This window comes from Camelus bactrianus, chromosome 24 (assembly GCF_048773025.1).
Source record: "Camelus bactrianus isolate YW-2024 breed Bactrian camel chromosome 24, ASM4877302v1, whole genome shotgun sequence".
In the NCBI taxonomy this organism is placed as follows: Eukaryota; Metazoa; Chordata; class Mammalia; order Artiodactyla; family Camelidae; genus Camelus; species Camelus bactrianus.
In genome coordinates, this window is record NC_133562.1 from 9,735,946 (window position 1) to 9,755,976 (window position 20,031).

At 40.8% G+C, this 20,031-nt stretch overlaps 1 protein-coding gene across 7 annotated transcripts in view; it reads right to left on the minus strand.

Annotated features, from left to right (window-relative positions):
• OSBPL1A (oxysterol binding protein like 1A) overlaps positions 1-20,031 on the minus strand; it is a 155,232-nt gene that overhangs the window by 16,936 nt on the left and 118,265 nt on the right. For 6 of the 7 annotated variants that reach the window (XM_074352164.1, XM_045518863.2, XM_045518865.2 and 3 more), the window contains one exon: positions 9,581-9,656. In XM_074352164.1, the coding sequence (XP_074208265.1) occupies positions 9,581-9,656 (76 nt within the window). Of the gene's footprint in view, positions 1-9,580; positions 9,657-13,242; positions 13,320-20,031 lie in introns of those variants that run through there. The other variant, XM_045518867.2, reaches the window with a different exon arrangement.

The window sequence follows — 20,031 nt, forward strand, 5'->3', positions numbered from 1 at the left end:
TATAAGTACAGTAATTTGTTAATGGATACACTATGTAAAAAGATATAAACTGTAACACCAAAAACAAAAAATGGCAAGGAGTATAAAAATGTGAAGTATCTGTATATGTTTGAAGTAAATTTGTTATCGGCTTAAAATAGGCTATTCTAACTATAAGATGTTTTATGTAAGCCTCAAGGTAACTACAAAGCAAAAAACCTACCGTAGGTACACAAGATACAGGAAAAGGAAACAAAGCATACTAAGTACAGAAAAATCACATCACAAAGGACAAAAGCAAGAGTAAAGGAACAAACGGATTGCAAAACAGCCAGAAAACAATGAACAAAATAGCAACAGAAATAATTAAAATAAATCCAGAAATAAATCTATGCATTATGGTCAATTAATTTTTGACAGAGGAGCCAAGAACATACAATGGAAACAACCTAAGTATCCATCAACAGATGAATGGATCACGAGAACGTGGGGGGTATATATATACATATGTGCATGAATATATATATGTATGAATACTACTCAGCCTTCCAAAGAAGGAAATCCAGCATTTGTGACAGCATGGACGAACCTGTAGGGCCTTATCGTAAGTGAAATAAACCAGACAAAGATAAACTGCACGGTATCACATGTGTGTGAACCTTGAAAAAAAAAAAAAAAGTCAAACCAATAGAAACACAGAAGATTGTTGCCAGGGGCTTCAGGGTGGAGAAGAACATGGAGAAGTTGGTATGAGTATAAACGTACAGCTTTAAGATGAATTAGGTCTGTAGAACAGGGTGACATTACCACAGCTGATAACACTGTCTTGTATTAATGAAATTTGCTGACAGTGTAGAACTTAAATGTTCTCACCGAAAAAAAAAAAGACAAATATACGAGGGGATGGATGTGTTAATCAACTTGATGGGGGAATCCTTTTACAATATACATCTTGATGTATACTTTAAATATTTGTCAGTTAAACCTTAAAAAAAAAAACCCACCAAGATCATCTCTTCTAAAGCAACTGCTATATAAAATATGCATATAGAAATAAAATTGTTTCAAAATATCTTTTGAAAATATTTTAATTTAGGGGGTGGGAGAGGGATAAATTAGGAGTTTGGGATTAGCAGATATAAACTACGATATATAAAACAGATAAATGACAAGGTCCTATGGTGTACAGCACAGGGAATTATATTCAGTATCCTGTAATAAATAATAATGGAAAAGAATATGAAAAAGAATATATATATGTATGTATAACTGAATCACTCTGCTGTACACTAGAATCTAACACAACACTGTAAATCAACTATACTTCAAAAAAAAAAGTTTCAAACAATTTTAATTTAGCACCTACTAGGTGCCAGACACTGATCAAAAGCCTTTTTATAGCCAGCCCTGACCTAGAATGCCCTGCTCTCTTCCCTTAACTGTTGTATATCCCACCCAGTAGGATTTCAAGGCCCAGTTCAAGTCTCTCCTCCTCAACTGTAACTCATCAATTTCCCGCCTCTTCCAGCTCCAGAAGTACCAGAATCTGTACCTGGTTAACGGATACGGAGCGTCAGTCCTGCGAGAGGGGAAGAGCTCTGCGGGTGGACGGTGGTGACAGCAGCCAGATGTGACTATGCATGTGCCACTGACCTGCCCACTTAAAAATGGTCCAATTGGTATGATGTGTATTTTACCCCAATTTTTAAAAGAAAAAAGGAAAAAAAGGAAAGGGAAGAATGGGCTCTGAGAGCAAAGGCCCCTTGCTACCTAGTGCTTGTCTCAGAGTCCCTCCCCTCTCCCCAAAGTGGGGACTTCACTCTGTACCTCACAGGGCTTGTAAGAATCAGATGAATTCATTCACACCAAACACTTAGAACAGCGCCATGCATGTGTTCAGGAGCAATAAATGCTGGCTGTGATCATTACTATTACTAAGACACTCAGAGCGCCCGTCCCCCAAGTCTGTGCACAGGCCAGGCGGCTTCAAGGGCTGGTACCTCATGCTGTCGCACGGGCAGCCGAGCTGCAAAGCAGCTACGAGCGCAGCGTGGCTGACGAGTTCCAAGGGGGCATCTCTGTAGCCTCCACTGTGGGGGCTCTCACCCGGGCCAGAGGTCCCATCCGACTGTCAGGTGGCAGGGTTCGCTCGGTGGTGACATGAACTCTGGCCCCTGACTAGTATGTGACATAAACTGTGCCATTTCTGGCTCAGCTCTTGTTTTCCACATGTCACTCTGTTGTGCACAACTGCAGGGTGGGATTTATTTTAAAGGAATTTAAAGGATTTATTCATTAAAGGAATAAAGAACTTTACCTGTAAGTTTGACTCTGGATTCCCCCGCCCCAAACACTAGAATGACTGTTAAACACTTGCTGAGGGTGTAAACGAGGTGCTGGGGTGTGACACTGCACCTCAGCCCTTCTGTGATTACGGCGGATCAAATGAACCCCGGCCTGGGGACTCCATCTTCCGTCTCTAAAGTGACGCTGTATACATTGCTATACCCTCATATACACCCCCTGAGAAAATATACAGGCAAGAACGGGGCAGTCAAGTGTTTCCTGGCCACTGGCTGCTCAACATCAGTTAACTAGACTTCATATGAGTTAGCAAGTCAATGAAGAAGTGTATGGTACCCACTCTGGACAACAAGGCACAAAGGACATGGTTTTACAGTCAATTTAATGGGAAGACTATTTTTTCACCATTTGAAAAGCTCCCCAAATTCTAAGAGGTTCTTTGAATACAATTTTGTAATCTAGAATAATTTAACCACCATCCTGCTTCTTTTAGTAACTCAGAACATAAGCATTCAAGGAAATAAAAAGGCACGCTTCTGGCCCAGGTAACAGACAGGGAGTGGGAGGGGAAGAAAAACCCCTGAGAGGACATATACACGCATAGGTCCAGATCCCATAAAAACAGCTTTGCTCAGAAGAGTCTAACACGTTATTTAAAATACAGCAATGGACTTGCAGTTTCATTGCGTCTGTCAGTTTGTAATTATTATTAAATAATCTTACGATTATTATAATTGCTAAAATCTACACTTTCCTGGATATGTAATGAGAAACTCAAGTGATACAAACTGTACTTCCCTCCTGGAAATTCACAGAGACACCATTTTTTACTTAAAATACAATTAAGTTTAGTATTGGGTTCTCTAGATATTGTACAGAACTAATTAGTGCTGCATGTATTCCAGTAACAGGAAAAGCAACAATGCATATGATGAAGGTCAAGTTTCAGGAAGAAACATGAGCTAGAATTACTTTTATCATGGAGAGCTTCAGTCAGCTGGAAAAATTAAGTATTTATGCCAGGCAATTCTACCTTGTGACCCAGCTAAAAGCAACGTTTAAATTTATCCATGCAAATTAATAGCAACCAATGATGAAACTGAAGAAACTCTTAATTGCAGCTGCTCATCAGCTGACAAACTGAGAAGGAAAAAAAAGAGCGAGAAAAGGCCACTCTGTCACTTGAGCACTATATGAACCACCCAAGGGCAAGGCGCAGTTTGATCCCACCTGAAATGAAAAATACTTTATATATGTAACGCCTAGCATCGTAATGCCCAAGTGTGCAAACATTTAAGACCTGGGTTAGAGATAAAAGCTCAGCTTAGGTCTTAAGCTAAGTCAGCCAGGAGTGCAACCCAAGCTCTTGTAAGGCTGCCAGGCTCTTCACTGACAGTCTGCTACTGGCAGCGTCTTGGCTCTGCTCCTCGGATGTGCCTTCTGCAACGTGAGGCTGGCACCGGATCCTTCCTGCACACCAGCCCTACCTCCCACAGCCACCAGAGATGTGCTACTCAGCACCCCCTCCACAAGAGGTCCCCGCCATCTGAATCTCCCTGACCACGCCCACAGCAGTCACACCAAGACCTCATAGGACAGCCCTCCTAGGACTCCTCTGGGTGAGCAGCAGCGTGAAGAAGCCTGCTGCCTCGTGCCTTTCGCTGTTGGTTACACCACTGTTCCTCGGCTCTCACAGACCAGCCCAGGGGACACAACTCCCAGAAGGGAAAGCGGGGGGTGTCTGCCTGTGAACTGAACCACACTTTGGGAACCGGGGTGCAACCAGTAGTAAAAACAGGTCGAAAAAGACATGAAAAGCTTTGAGGAAAAAGATAAACAGATATTCCTTTCCTATTCTTCCTTGTCTAGCAGCTGAGTACTTCCTGAGTTGGGAGGCCATGTCCTCCTGCCCGACAACCTCTGGGTGGGAATGTGCCAGAGCAACTGAAGCCGTGGCTGGACTCGTGGACGAGATCCACAGTCTCCACGCTGCACTCACTCAAGGTAGCCAATGGCCGTCCAGCTGATATGTGCGCTTTCAGGAAATGGACTTCCAGGTGCTCGCCCTACAAATGCACTCCTACCTAAGAACGGGCAGCCCCAAGAGCGCACCTGCACTGGACATCATGCTATTGCTCTTTTCCCAATTCTCTTTTTACAAATGCCCTTCTTTTATTGGGGAGGGACGAAGACACCCCTTATATGATCCTAAATATCAGAGTACAGGAGTCTTGCTCAAGTGTAAAAACCTTCAGGGCACCAAGTGAAGGGAGGTTCAGAAAATTAATACTGGTATCTACAAAACCTCTTTTAAGCAAGGCATTATTACTCTGTAGGAGGGCTCCCTGATTTCTCTGCTTCATTTTAGAGAAAGACCTGACATTAGAAGCGGGGTCTTCTGGCCATTTCTCCCACGTTGGGATATTCTGACTTCAGATCACTGTAGAATGAGGTGGTAGAGATGACACATTTTGTTTAATTACTTTGCTTCCTCTGCCTCCTGTCTCTTCAAGTGAGTATTTATAATGTACAGTTCTGGCAAAGCTCCAAATCTTAACTAGAGCTGTATCTGTCTTATATTTAGAATTCAAGAATGGGACAGTTGTCACAGTAACATATACCAACATGTTTATCTGAACCCAAAATAACATCACAGTCCTGACAGTGAGCGGACCCGGGATGCATCTGGCTCTAAGGTTATGTGGCAGGCGTTCTGCTTCAAGGGAATGAGCTGAAGCTGAGGTTTGGAGGGAACGAAATTAAAACTCATGGACAGATAAAAGCATTTCATGAAAAAACATTATATTGGCAAGGTGTTTCAGTGAAGAATGTTTCAATTTTCTCAACCCCTTCTCAACACTGCAAGGTATGTCTGAGTGAGAAGACACATTAACAGGAATCGAAGTTGAGAGCCCTGGTAAAGCTTCTCGGGTACGCTTCCCAGGGACTCAGATGCCTGTGAGTCCAACAGAGGGCAACAAAACCTTCTGTAAGTTAGAGTTCTCCAATGTTATTTCCAATAATGTTGAAGAAGTCCTAACCGAGTTGTCAACTGTTGGATCAAAAACAATTATTTTTGATAGGTAATATATTACCACCTGATTTTTGGCATACAGCTGAGAAAAGGTTAAAGAACCGAATGATATTGCTAGATATTTAAAAAAAAAAACCCACAGACCTCCTACTCCCATCTGTCTATTAATATGAGTGAGGTTTCTTAATCTTTGAATCTATTAAAAATAAGAACATAATTGTTGCTGAAAATTATTGTCTCATTCTAGCAAAATATGATATTCATTCTCAGTTATCTAAATACAAGTGAAAAAAATCCATTTTATGGATAAAATTTATGAAAATGTAACATAAAAGATAAAATGTTACATGTTATTTTGATCACTCATATGGTAGTATCTGTAAGAATAACTTGAAACCTGTAGTACTGAAGTCTTACAGCTATAGAATACAAATTTTTAAATTCAAATTTTTATATGTATTTTTGTGACAGCAAAGTATGATAAGGTAATCAATAAAAGACCTTCAAAGATGAAAAAATTTGGTCAAGATATTAGTCTACAGTAAATATGGAAAAGAAAAGAGTCAAAAGGAGCAAATGGAACTACAATGTTTTCAACTCTTAAATTCAAATCTCTACAGAATTTGGCTCTACTGGATGCCTGTAAGAGTGATACAAACACCGAGTTTTTAAAGTGAAAATGTTGTAATATAACAGATCTTCATCATCTCTTATAATAATCCAACACTGATATTCTATGACTCCAAGATACTACATGTGGCCTTGGGGGCAGATGCCTTCTCCAATTTTGGGCCTGGATACCTCGCTGCCTCACCCTGCTGCTGGCCCTGGTTTCCAAAGTCACTAAGGATGGACACCCAAGGCCTAGCCTCTGAGTGAGTCCTGCTGAAAAATCCTAAAGGGATGGGAGAGAAGAGGGGAAAGAAAATACGGGAAACAGAGGACAATGGATTAAGAGATTAGAGTCCTTTAACCAAAGGACAATGGGAGTAAAGAAGTAAGGAACAAAAAATTCAAACGACTACTGGATATCAGTATTCACTCTGAGCTGGGAATCTGTCTGGTAAATGCTTCAATCACACAAAGATTTAGGATTGAATTCCAGTTATGGACAGTATTCATTTCACATAGTATAACCCAACATAATTATGGGTAACATAATCCTGTCCAAAACAGATTGGGAGAAAAAAGGGTGTCATTAGTTTTGGAAATCTAAGTCTCTATATTCTTTTCTAGAAAAAAGCAAAGGAAAATGTGTATGTATGTGCCAGTGGAGGAGGATGGGCAAGGTGAGCCCGGCCGGAGGAGGTGCGGCAGGGCACTGAGGCCCAGGATGACGCCCGCCTGAAGAAGACACTGACGTTCCTTCCTGATGAGGAAGGAATCACATGAGACCATGCCTGCCAGATATGCACCTATCACGAGCTCTTAAAAAGCATGTCTTCCAAACAATGATACTCGGCCATAGAATTATACCACCATAAATGAGGGGCATTGATTTTTGAAAAAGTGGGGACCAGACCCCAGCTGAGTGTGGACCTGGGCGGTTTCCAGCAGGACGCTCACACGCCCACTCTCACCTGGTGTGCTCCTCAAGCCGACAGAGACATCACGAAAAGCTGTTTCCATGATCACATTTCCTCCGCTACTTTAAAGACTTATTATTATGAAATTAAGATACTGGGAATGTGAAGCTACAGGAAGAGTCAGCTGAAGGGTATGTGTGTAGCTTCTCTGACTGAGATTTACCCGCACCGAAAGGACCTGAAGTGTTTGGATCATTAAGCACAACAGAATCACAAAAGTGCAGCGGGGGATTTTTTTTTAAAGTGCCTTCATTATGAAGTATATAATAAAATCTATGGATACTAACATTTTCCCATTTTTGATCTATTATCTTTTGGGAGGTAGGAGGCAGATATTGGAGGGGTCGATACCAAAAATTACTTTTAAAATTTTTATTCTAGTGATGTTACTTACATTTCTCTCTCAAGAATACACTGTGCTTTAATCTCTGTGGTTGCTCAACACTTACACCTTGACTGTTCCTGCTGCCCACGAGAGGGGAGGCCACGACAGAGCCCAAGAACAAGGCCTCCAAGTGCCACATGACTGCTCCTCAGTCCACGTTATAAGTGTTCCTGTAGGATGTTAGTCTCTGATAAAACCTCAGCAGAAAACATTTTCCCAAAATATTATCTCCCTTGCTGATCTTTCTCTGTGACTTTATTCAGTAACTTCTAGGGATACAAGTTTGAAAACATCCTGTGGTATACCCTTTCTACCCAAACAGCTCTGCTTTTATTTGCTTTTATTTACAATTCAGCTTAAGTATTTATTTGTACAAACAGTCCTGCACCTAAAAATAAAAGTAAAATCATTCCTCTACAGAAACAGAGTATCTTTCTAAGCATGACAGGTACAAGCCAATATTTCTATCGTTTAAGAGAATGGTTAGTCTCCATTCAGACAGAATGCTTGCTTTAGGCATAAACTAGACGATTATTGGTCACTAGCCTGAACAAACTCATGACACTGCGACTAACTCTCACACCCAGTGAGACAGGAGGTGGTAGGAGACAGACTGAAGCAACAGAAATACAGAAAACTGTACTTTCCCTGAAGGCCAAAAAGACTAAACCACACCTGCAGTTTTCATACAAATTCTGCTGACCGAACAGCCTTAGACAGACGTGGCACCAAGTCGACGGCAACTAGGGGTTTCACTCATCCGCAGGTTACGAAATCAATTTAATGAGCTGGAATCAGCATTAATCTAATTTAACAGAAAACATTTGTTGTAATGATGAGCATTCTTCTGTGAAACTGGTTGTAATTTTATATATATACACACACACACACACACACACACACACAGAGGTACATTTTGGATCACAATGATAAATACGTCAACTAAGGGTCTGAAAAATGTTAACTCAGTAGAATACAAGTATTAATTTTTGTCCTGAAGATTTCAGTTCTTAAGAGACTAATATACATAATTGACATTTTATTTAAGAATATTTACATTTGCCTTGAGACATCTGGTTTGTCAAAATAAAATCAGAGCTCAGGTGTTCTGATTCTCATGTGTGATTAACAGCTAATAATAATATTGAGTACTAAGCTAAATCATGGTCTGTCTGAGACATTTTACACAAATTATCTTATTTATCTCTCAACACATCTATAAGGTGCAAATTATTCTCCTAATTTTACACAGGAGGAAGTGCTACTCAGGGATGCATGGCAACTTGCCCAGGGTCTCACAGATGGGGGGCAGCAAGGCTGGGATAAATCTCATTACCCAGCTATAGAAAGCTTAGCCGAATTACTCTCCACATAGGAGGATAAGAATATTTGTTTAAAATAAATGTTTCTGGGATTAGCATCTTGGAAATTACATTTAGGAAGTCGCAGATCACCCTACCCCATGCAGAGAACAGAGACATTCGAAAAATGCCAAAGTGGGCACACCAGCAGCTAAAAGGGTTTCAAGCATCAGAACGAAAATGTTTAGAAAGTGATTGTGCTTCTCAGTATGAGGAAAATTCTTGAAGTATTCCCAGGTTGTACACTAAATTGCAAAATTAAGAAAGGTAATGTCCAGGCAGATTCTTTAGCAGCTCAGGACTCATATGCTTTTAAATTTTCACCATTCTAGTTGTTCAAAGGCCATGCAAGAAGAATTAAGAGAACTTTACTCACAATTCTAGTCTGGCTGATATCAGGTTGGTGATGTGGACTACTCTTTAAAGGAACCCAAGGATTTACGTGATAGTAAATTTCGCCAACTGCTGCCCTCCCCCCAAAACTCAGATCCACCTGCACAGATAACGAAGCAGAGACACATTCCAAGTAGCTAATGCATACCACATTTACAAATTCAAAGTACACAAACCTGCTCTGTACACAGATGCGTAAGTGAAATTATATTCTATACTGTGGGAAGTCTGTTTTTTCTGAGAGAATTTCTAGGTAATTCTATGGGAAATACAAATGTGGAGAGACAAGAGGAAAGAACATTTTCTTTTCCTATTTCCTTACAATGAAAAATCACATTAATGTCGTATCAAATGGCATAAAGAGTGGTTAAAATTCTGTCAGGAAAACCTAGTATAAGAATTTTCCTTATTTCTGATCCTCAAAAGTTTCCATGAACACTGCTGTTCATCACTTGTAGGCCGACATTAAGATTCCCTTCCAATGGATATGCATGGAACACATACCAGCTCAATACTGTAGAACACATAGTTAACTTACCATTCCAATGCATTTTCTGAGGATGCTCCAGATACTGAAGTCATTTCTGGAAAACATAGGGGAAGGCAAGCTTGTTCTGGAAAAAGAAAAGAAAAATGAAGATTTAATTTTAATACCAGTGACATTAGGGGAAAACTACTGTCATTCACATGAAAGCCACAGGCATACACATATAGACACACCATAAAAATCTGCATTGTATACAAATGACCATCAGGCACATGACAAGCTACTCAGGATCACCAGTCATTAGGGGCATGCTAAATAAAACCACAATGAGCTATATATCACCTCACACCTGTTAGAATGGCTATCACCAAAAAGACAGGGGATTACAAATGTTGGTGGAAATGTGGAGAAAAGGGAACACTGTGCACTGTTGGTGGGGCTGTAAACTGGTACAGCCACTGTAGAAAACCGTATGAAGGTTCCTCAAAAAACTAAAATTAAACTACCATATGATCAAGCAATTCCACTCCTGGGAATATATTAAAAGGAAATGAAAATACTAACTTAAATAGATGTCTGCCCCCTCATGTTTACAGCAGCACTATTTACAATAGCCAAGACATGGAAACAACCGTAAGTGTCCACTGATGGATGACTAGATCAAGAAGTTGTGGTATATGTGTATGTGTGTGTGTGTGTATGTTTATGTGTGTGTATATGTACATATATACATACCATAACTTCATGCTTTACATGCATACCACACACACACAAAATGAAATATTATTTGGCTATTAAAAATGAGGAAATCCTACCATTTGCAACAAAATGAATGGACCTTGAAGGTATTATGCTAAGTGAAATAAGTTAGACAGAGAAAGACAAATACTGCATGATCTCACTTACACATGGAATCTAATAACAACAACAAAAAACCCCAACAACAACTCACAGAAGAAAGATCAGATTTGTGGTTGCCAAAGGCAGGGGTTGGCGGGAAAGTAAATTAAAGGAAGGTGGTCGAAAAGTACAAACTTCCAATTATAAGATAAATAAGTACTAGTGATGTAATGTACAACATGCTGACTAGAGGTAACACTGTAAGTAAGACATAAATGAGACATGTATGGGAAAGCTGGTGAGAGTAGCTCCTAAGAGTTCTCATCACAGAGAAAAAAATTTTTTTTCTTTTTACTGCACCTGTATAGGATGATGGATGTTAACCAAATCTACTGTGGTAATCACTTCACGGTATGTGTAAATCAAACCATTGTGCTGTACACCTTAAACAGTGATGTCTATTGTTTCTCAATAAAACTGGGAAAAATGTGCATCTTCATAGGCTAAAATAGGGTCAACCTGGGGCTGTATCCTTCACTGCTATTCTGGCCCCTGAAAAATTTCGCAGCAGGTCAACCTGCCCTACGGCTTCAGTACTATCAGATCTGAATTCTCCTAGTCCTCCTGTTTTGATGCCCAGCTGTTTGGACCACCTCAGAGGTACGCTGTCCTTTCACGTACTAACCTGTCTGACGCTGCTGTTTGGTTCAAGACAGACCTACCATATTCTGATACTCAATAAACCACTTAGCTGTTAAATAATGCAAACAAAAATGTCATCCTAGCTTAAGGTTTTTAAGAAATGAAATGGGAAAATGCAAACAATTCTAAAAGCCAAAGTAAATTTTAGGCCCAAAGACAGTGACATTGGACATAACTCAGCAACTCTGGATATACTGGGAGACCTTTGCAAATTAACCTCTACAGAAGGGGCATTTCTAACACCTCTGCAGGGCCTGGAAAGTAGCCAGAAGGAGGGTGGCTGTCAGCAACAAAGGGTCTGTGGGCCCAGCTTCCTGGGGCCTCAGCACCTCCGGGGGAGGGGTGGGAGGGGCCCAGTACCACTTCCTGAAACACCCTTATGGTAAGATAATGCCTTCTTTTCCATTATCTTAGGTTATGGTGAGGGATGCTGATTTTCCAGGTGCTGTTTGAAACATATCCATGTATAGAACAGATAAACAAGATTATACTGTATAGCACACGGAAATACATACAAGATCTTATGGTAACTCACAGCAGAAAAAAAATGTGACAATGAATATATGTATGTTCCTGCATAACTGAAAAATTGTGCTCTACACTGGAATTTGACACAACATTGTAAAATGACTATAACTCAATAAAAAATGTTAAAAAAAACCCATGTAAGTAAAATATTAAAGAAAATGTTAAATTAAAATTTTTACCTTCTAAAGAACCTCTGTTCTATAAACTACTTTGCGTTATAGAAGTTAATAAAATTTTCAGTTTTTAAACACGTAATATTTTAAGATCCTCCATGGTAAAATTCTTCCGATTTCTTTTTCAGGAACGCACAATGCTCATTTGGCAGATCTGGCTTCTAACCAGCCTGCTGGGTAAGTGGCCACAGATGGTATTTAAATCACACTCTCTGCAGTCCAAGACCATCAATCTCTGTGACGTGAACGAGTGAATTCAGGGATAGAATCCACGCCATTATCTACCATTTGCATGTATAACACAGTTTGAGAGACGTATACAAACTAAATTTCTCATCTTCTGTCTATGAAACAGTCAGTCAGAAATGTAACATATTAACTAGGAAGCTATGAGCCCGAAATAAGCTTTGTGAAGACTGAATGAGGGGCTGTAATTCCCCCCAACAAATGCTTACATTAAATGTATATGTATGTTACTACTCTGATGTTAGAGGGAAGAAGAGCAGAAAAACAAATATTTTGGAAGAAAGCAGAAGAGAAGAGACATTCAAGCTTTATTTTTATATCCAATTTAGAAATCATCTCAGGGTTGCCGGCCAAGAATCCCACCCAGAAATACCCTATACTCACTCTCCTGCATGTAACTCTCCATGGTGCTTTATGAAATGTAATAATGACTCATTAATGAGGAAGCCAGGTTACCGGCAACATGAATGATCTACCCTGGAACACAGCCAGAAAGCAGGGGTGAAGGGGACTGGAACAGGGCAAGGGCCATCACGAAGTCAGGGCTGTTCTCTTGTGTAGGACACGCAGTGCCAAATGCACACCCTCCTTCCGACCACGAGGCGGGCAGCAGCGCACCGATCAGAAGCAGCAAGGGGAACGCGGGCCGTGCAGAAGCCGGGCCGGTAAATGACCTCAGGGCTGCTGACCGCATCTAAATCGACAGCGTGATGAGGCTGCCAAAAGGAGAACAGAGCCAGAATATTCCCAAGGGCAGCTCTGCCAGAGCTGGGATCCAGACCTGTGCACCACTCTGAAAAGGAACCTTAACACCCTTACACAGGAGGCCAGGCAAAGGTGTGTGGAGAACATCTCATTAGCAATGGCTGGAGGAAATGTGTAGCCTAGAAGAAACTGGAGGTCTGGGGGACAGTAGGCGTGACAGAGGTCTTGGGGTATTAGAGGACAGGGCCGGGGTGCAGGAGCAACAACACCCCCATCACCCATCCCCGCCGGCAGTCCCTGCACACCTTTCCCTCCACCGCACTGATCAACTCGTGACGCACCACAGGTCTCCTGCGTACTTCCTGACCACATCCCCCAAGGAGTAGGTAAGCTTCTGGAAAACACACGTTTCGCCCACTGCTCTATCCTGGTGCCCAGGGCAAGGCCTAACACAGAGGAGGAGTTTAAGTACTTGCTGAATGAGCTTAAGAATCTGTAAGGTCTTCTGGTACACGTTACCTCATTCATGATGAATCCTGTTTATCCTGTGCTGCTCCAGAGCTCAGGACTAGGCCCACTGGTGGAAGTTACAGGACAGCTGACATGAAGACCTATCTTATAATCAATTCCAAATAGGGGAGACAAGAGAGTCTCATTAGGGAAGGGTTTCAAACAGATGTTAGAGAATCCCTTTCAGTCAGGGCCCAGAAAGCCACTCCTGCACTGGGCGGGAAGTTGGTCTCCATCTCCTAAGCCAAGATGATGTGGCTAAACACCCCACACGGAACAAGACAGGCCCCCACAACAAAAAAATTACCCAGCCCCAAATGTCAGTAGTGCCAAAGCCGAGAAGCCTGTCGTAGTAATAGGAGAGCTTCACAGATAATTTTAAATTTTGTAGTGGCTATATATTTTTTTAAAAAGTAAAAGGAAACAAGATAAATTAATTTTAATACTATACTTCACTTAGTATGTCCAAAATATTAGCATTTCAACGTGTAATCGATATAAAACTATTAATGAGATATTTTATACTATTTTCCCATTCCACATCTTCAAAATCCAGTGTGTATTTTACACTTCAGAGCGCATCTCAGTTTAGCTACTGCATGTTTAACAAAGTGAAATGTAGTCTTACCAAAGCAATCAAGTTCTGTTTAATGGCAAAATATTTTATACTGCTTCATTGTTACAAACTATATTACAAAATTAACATAATAAGCCTGTATTAATTAGAATTAAATGAGACCAAAAATTCAGTTTTGCAGTCACACTAGCCATCTACCAAGTGCACAAAAACCAGTGGCTAGTGGCTACTATTGGACATTATGGATTTCTGTGATTACTTCTGAAAACAAAAGGATAGTACTGCTCTAAGATTATGGGGGAAGAGCAAAGAATTGCTCAATTATAAGAGTCTAAAGTCAATGAGAGACAAGAGTCCACAGCATAATCATCAGGAAAATGCTAAACCTGCGATATATTTAAAGTAGAGGGAAAAGTTTTTTTAATTAGGTACATTAAAAAATGTTTTAAAGGATTTGTACTGAAAAGGACGTGGTTCTGTATTTTAAATTTTCACTCCCTCCACCGATGGGGGGAGAAAAAGAATTCCCTAATGATGTTGGACGGGGACGTATGACTCCAGGCAGAAGTAAGAACAGCAGAGAGCAAGCACCAGACTTTCCAGGCTGAAAGCATAGATCAATTATTCTCTTCCCTTCAAGTTTATCTGAGAGTCATTATCCTGAATTCTATGCTTCCTTTTTTCCTTCCCACAGAGAGAAAACACGCTGTACCAGGGACTGAGAGTGATATGCCCTGGTTCTATTTTCAGCCATACAGATGCCATTATGACTATCCACACAACACCACAATAACTGGTCTTTAAGTGAAGGTCCCATCGCAGTAGTTTTATCTCCGTGATGCACACGGCTCAGCTGGGGGCCCCGCCATCACTCCCTGCTGCACAGGGTTGTATCCAGAGCCCAAGATGAACCAAATTAACTTGGGCAGTGTGACTGACAAACGCAGTGCTGGAATCCCCCTTCCTCTGAAAAGGCTGTGCAAGTTCAGGGGATCGCTGTCCCCCAGATCTCTGGGAGATGCTTTTGGATGGCGGACACTATATGGGAGGCTGAGCCTGATGGAGCCTCTCAGACGCACGTGAACTGCGCAGATGCTCAGTCCCCCAGGCCACGCAGGGCCACGGCCTGCCCGCTCCTGCCCACAGATGGCTGGGTTAGACAGACACTGTGCGCTCGTGGAGACCCTCTGACCAAGAGTAGAGAAGGATTATTACAAAGCCAGCTTTGGCTGAAATCAGCTGCCCGGGGTTTCAGGTGTGCTTCTGTTTTCATGAGGCCGCTGAGCTGTGCTGGGGCCCTGTCTGAGGATGTCCGTAGCCCACCGAAACACCAGCATGCGTGGGTGGGCGTCTTTCACTCGGAGGAGGGGAGAGAAGGAAGCAGGGCCGCAGCTCGGGCTCCTGCCTCGGCCACCCCCAGTCCAGACGACACGGCTGGACAAGCTGCCTGAGTTGGCAGCTAGATCTGTGCTAAGTAATGCCTGGGACAGAGAGTGTCTCTGGGAAATGAAGTTTCAGTTTTCTTACCTGTACATTGGTTTTTAAAGAATTAAAAAGATTCTTCGTTATTTTCACAAAGTACAGACATATTGAGATGAAAACATTCGCAATCACTGGTGATACCATCTGCCCATTGATTTTTAGCTTCTCAATATATAATAGCTCCTTGTATATTATAAATACTTTATTCACCACCTATACTGCAAATAACTTTTTCCAAGTCTAACACTGGTCTTCTGCTTCTGCTTACGGTATAATCTGCCGAAACCAAACCTACCTGCCTGGGAAGACTATATATGTTATGATCATAATGTATATGTGAAACTCTAAATAAACATCTATCTTCCAATATTTTCCCTATGGACAAGATAAAACCACTTCCCAGTCCTATTAATAGTCAAGCCAGATAAAAAGGCAAATCTCTTCACTCATATAAAGTTTTGTAATCTCATTCTTATGCTTTTAGAAATTCAAGTTCTGTATCAAAACCAAGGCAACACAGAACATAAACAATCTTCACAAGCATTTACCACACGGAAGTAAACATAATTACACGGGGTAACAAGTATGCGCTCATTTGTCAGATTACAAAATAATACGTTATTATATACCAGGTGAAATAATCCATAAAGATAAAGAACAAGCTACTCCCACCTCCGATACCAATGTGACAGCCTGGGGTGCCGCCCTCCACACTCTTTTCCCTGCACGAGCACATACAAGTAGAGATATTTTTTGATATATTACCCTAGAAGTCACAGGGTTTGTTTTTTTTTTTAAACTAAATAATAATATAAGAGGATACCCCTTCAAGGTGATAGATGTAAGTGTATCTTTATGCACAGAGACACAGGCCCATACATGTAACTTTGTATAAGTAGTGTATCATGAATGCCTGGTTTAACAGTCTTTCTCCCCCTGTTCTTTTTGCTTGTCACCCCACATCCTCATCTCTGCCACCGCTGTACCACCCTGTAACCCATGTTAAAAACCTGCTATGTATTTTTCCATACTCTTACCTTTTCTCAGAGAGTCACAAACAAAGTGTGCACGTGTGCACACACAAAGCGGCTTTCTGACTTCAAGATTCCAAAACAGAATACCAGTTATACACACTTCTCCATGGTTTGCTTTTCCCTTTCAGTACTTTGTGGAAATCTGTTCCAGTTAAATGGTAAACTAATCCTTTTAATGAATGAGTCATATTCTATGACAAGAATACTGTCTATCAAAGTATATTTTGCCATTCTCCATGAAAGGCATTCACTGTTTTCATTGTTTTGCCAAAACAAACAATGCAGTAAAATCATCTTAATATATTGCATTGCTAATTAAACCTAATGTTTTCATTTCTATGGCAGGGAGTACCAGTGGTAAGACTGCTGGGTCAAAAAGTATCTCTGTTTTACTTTTCCGGGGATGCTGCCCGATTGCTTTCTGAAAAGATTTTAACAATTTTATTTCATCAATCATCCATGACGGCACCTCCCCTCTCTCCCCACCAGCAACAATTGGTGTTAATGGGTGTTCTTACTCAAGTTTTCTCAGTCAGACTAGAAAGTGATACCACAGTGCTATTTTGTTTTTCCTTGACCACCAGTGAAGTAGAACATCTTTTCATATATTTAATGACCACCTGGATTTACACATCTGTAAACTGTCTCTTTATATCATTTGTAACCTCTGGCTTTTTTTCTGTCAATTTGTAAGAATTTGTTGACAGAGACTAATCTTCCATTTGTCTTTTACTAATCTTTCAGTTAGATTGCAAATAGAATCATTTATAGCTTAAAAAAAAAAAACTTACAGGCAAATGTGTCTTATCATTTTTTAAAATAGCTTCTGGGTTTAAGGCTTCTTCCCTCAACCCAGGTTTTTTTTTTAACCCGATGTTCTAATTCTTTAAATGACCAAAACACGTATGTGTATCTCAAGACCCTATTTCTACATATAAATAGCTAGGTACCTTTAAGGCATCTGTCCCTGCCCATTCGCAGTGGACCCCTTGTGCCTCTAAGAGTTCTGTGCCCTCTCGCCTCTATGCCTGCCACAACGGGGCCTGCGAGGTCGCCCAGTTTGCTTTCTTCAAGACAGAGGAGCTCTCTCTCCAACAATTCTCTTACCCACGCATTCAGGAATCTTAACAGTCTACATTTTTATTTAGTTTTAGTCCAGTTTCTATCTCCTTTCAAAAGACCCTTGACCACTGATCTGTATGCTTCAGGGAGGAGAGGAAAAGTTCAGTGGTTTTTTTTTTTAAAGCACCATTTTCACAAATGCTGTGGGCATCACATTATCCCTGAACTAACTGAATTCTACCAGAATGAAGTGTGTGAATGCTAATGTTTAGTGTTTACCCCGTTTTAGACCCCGTGTTAATCACGTAACAAGCATCCCCTCACTGAAGCCTCTAAATAAGCCTATAAATTACACACTCATTAATGAAATAACCTGTCCATGAGTGGTCGAACTGGAATTCTTTAGCTCCAGATCCGTAGCACTTGGGTTTCAGAGTGCAGACTGCCACTCTGCATAAACGTGAACAAGCGACTCCCTACTCTATGCCTCGGTGTTTCTACACAGAGAACGACAGTACTATGTCACATGGTCATGGTGAGGTTCCAGTGCAACAATGCACATACAGTAGTATTTTTTAAACTTTGAGTCCTATTCATTGGTGGTTTGTAAACTCAATTTAATGACTCATATAACCGGCATTTAAGAAAAATGAAGAAACAGAATATAACATCTAACAAGAGCAGGTATTATAAATGAGAATTCTGTTTAATAACACACACACCTGTAATGTATATACTATGTGGTCAAATACTTTTTTAAAAACATTTTCCACTCTGGGACTTGGTCAGTGCTGTACAACACTCAGCCCAGTGCCTGGGAGACAGAAACTCGCGACATCCAGTGGGTACTGATGTTACTATTAACTATTTCAGGGAAAAACCGTCTCATTTTCCTATCTGAGTTGGTCAAGATTTAAAACTGCTACTATGTTCTGGAGGGATAATTTACTTTTACTAATTACAGTTTCAAAAGATGACCTAGAAAAAGGGCTGTTTACTGGACAATATTCACAACTAGATAAAGGTTTACACAGAGAAACAGGTAAGAAGTACCGCTCTTACCCTAAAGGACGGTGGCAAGGCTGTGACATGAGCACCAGTCCCCGGGGAAGGCAGGACACAGTGGCCTCACATGTGATCAGATACCGGTGTGGCCAGAGGAGATTTTTCAAACTCCAGACTTGGGCTCAGAACCTCTGGTTCTAGGGCAGGGGAATCTTAAACAAAGGTTCTTTAAAAAGACTTGGTTAGGGCACAATGAAGCAACATGGGAGGGGCTGTTGGTAAAGTTCCTTTCCTCGTCATTTAATAGCTCTTGCTATTCCTTGTTTTAACGTCATACAACCTGGGTGAAAGTGTCCAAACAACATTTTTCATTTACCTGAAATGATGGAAGGGAATATATTAACAAATCCCAAGCCTAATTTGATTGTGCTTTAAACATTCCACTGCCATTATAAAACAGTATTAAAACTGACTCCTGTCTTCAGACTTGAGGGCACTTGCCTTCACCAAACACAGCCTGGAGACATCCAAGCACGGCTCCTCCGTTCAGGCTTCTCCTCGGCACCTACTTGGGAATGACCTCGAACTCAAAGATGCTGTCTACGCGCATCGGAATTTTAAAAGCTACTCTGATGTTCTAACTTAAAGCACTGAGGTTGGCTGGGGTTCCATGCTCTGCTTGAATCCCACGATTCTTAATTTTCCCTATCTTCCCTCGCCCCCACTGTTAATTTCTTACACATCTGCCGCTCACCAGGCTCAGGCCCCTGAGGCTGTGGACTAGGTCTTGCTCTCCTCTGCATCCCCATGGTGCAGAGTAACTTGCACGTAACAGGTGCTCCATGTTATATCTAATGTCTTCTGAAGTTAAAATGGGCCACGGAGAGAAAAAATAGCGGAAAAAAATGAGAGGTGGATAAGGAGCAAATGCGGCATGACGAACACAGATAACCAAATTTTCCACCTCTAAGTCACTTAAGAAAACAGTTTTAAAGCCAAATTCCTTAACACACATTTTCAGTTGCACTTAACAATTAAACATTTGTTCATGCTATTAAATATTCTGAAAGAATCATCAGTTTGAGCAGAATACTCATTTGGATATTTAGAAAAGCAAGCAACAACCTAATTCTAACCTTTGATGCAAGATCAAAAGAATGAACTAACAATCTAATAATTTCATAGAGAAGCAGACTTTATCATGGCAGCACTGAAGATCTGTGTGCACACATGTGCATATGTATTAGGTGTTTTGTACTTCTGTGTGTGTATCTGTGTGCAATTATTAGGTGCTCAGCATCTCTCCTCTCAGCTATCAGAATTCCTCTTTCCTTCTCTCCCAAATCCGTTCTTCCACAAGTACCAATTTAAACATAACCCTAATGTACACAGCTTCTATTTGAATCTAATCATCTGATTTCAATGGCACTACTGATGTTTACTAGATATTCAAAATGAAACAGTCTTCCAAATAAGGAAGCCATTAAAAATAAACTATAAAATTAAATTATATTCACAAAACTGAACATTAGATTTTAAAATGATGTTACAAGAGTACATGATCATAGTAATAAAAAGCCTTATTTTCACCCATCATGTATAATGTTACAGAGTTCATCTGGAATCGCAGTTCACAAA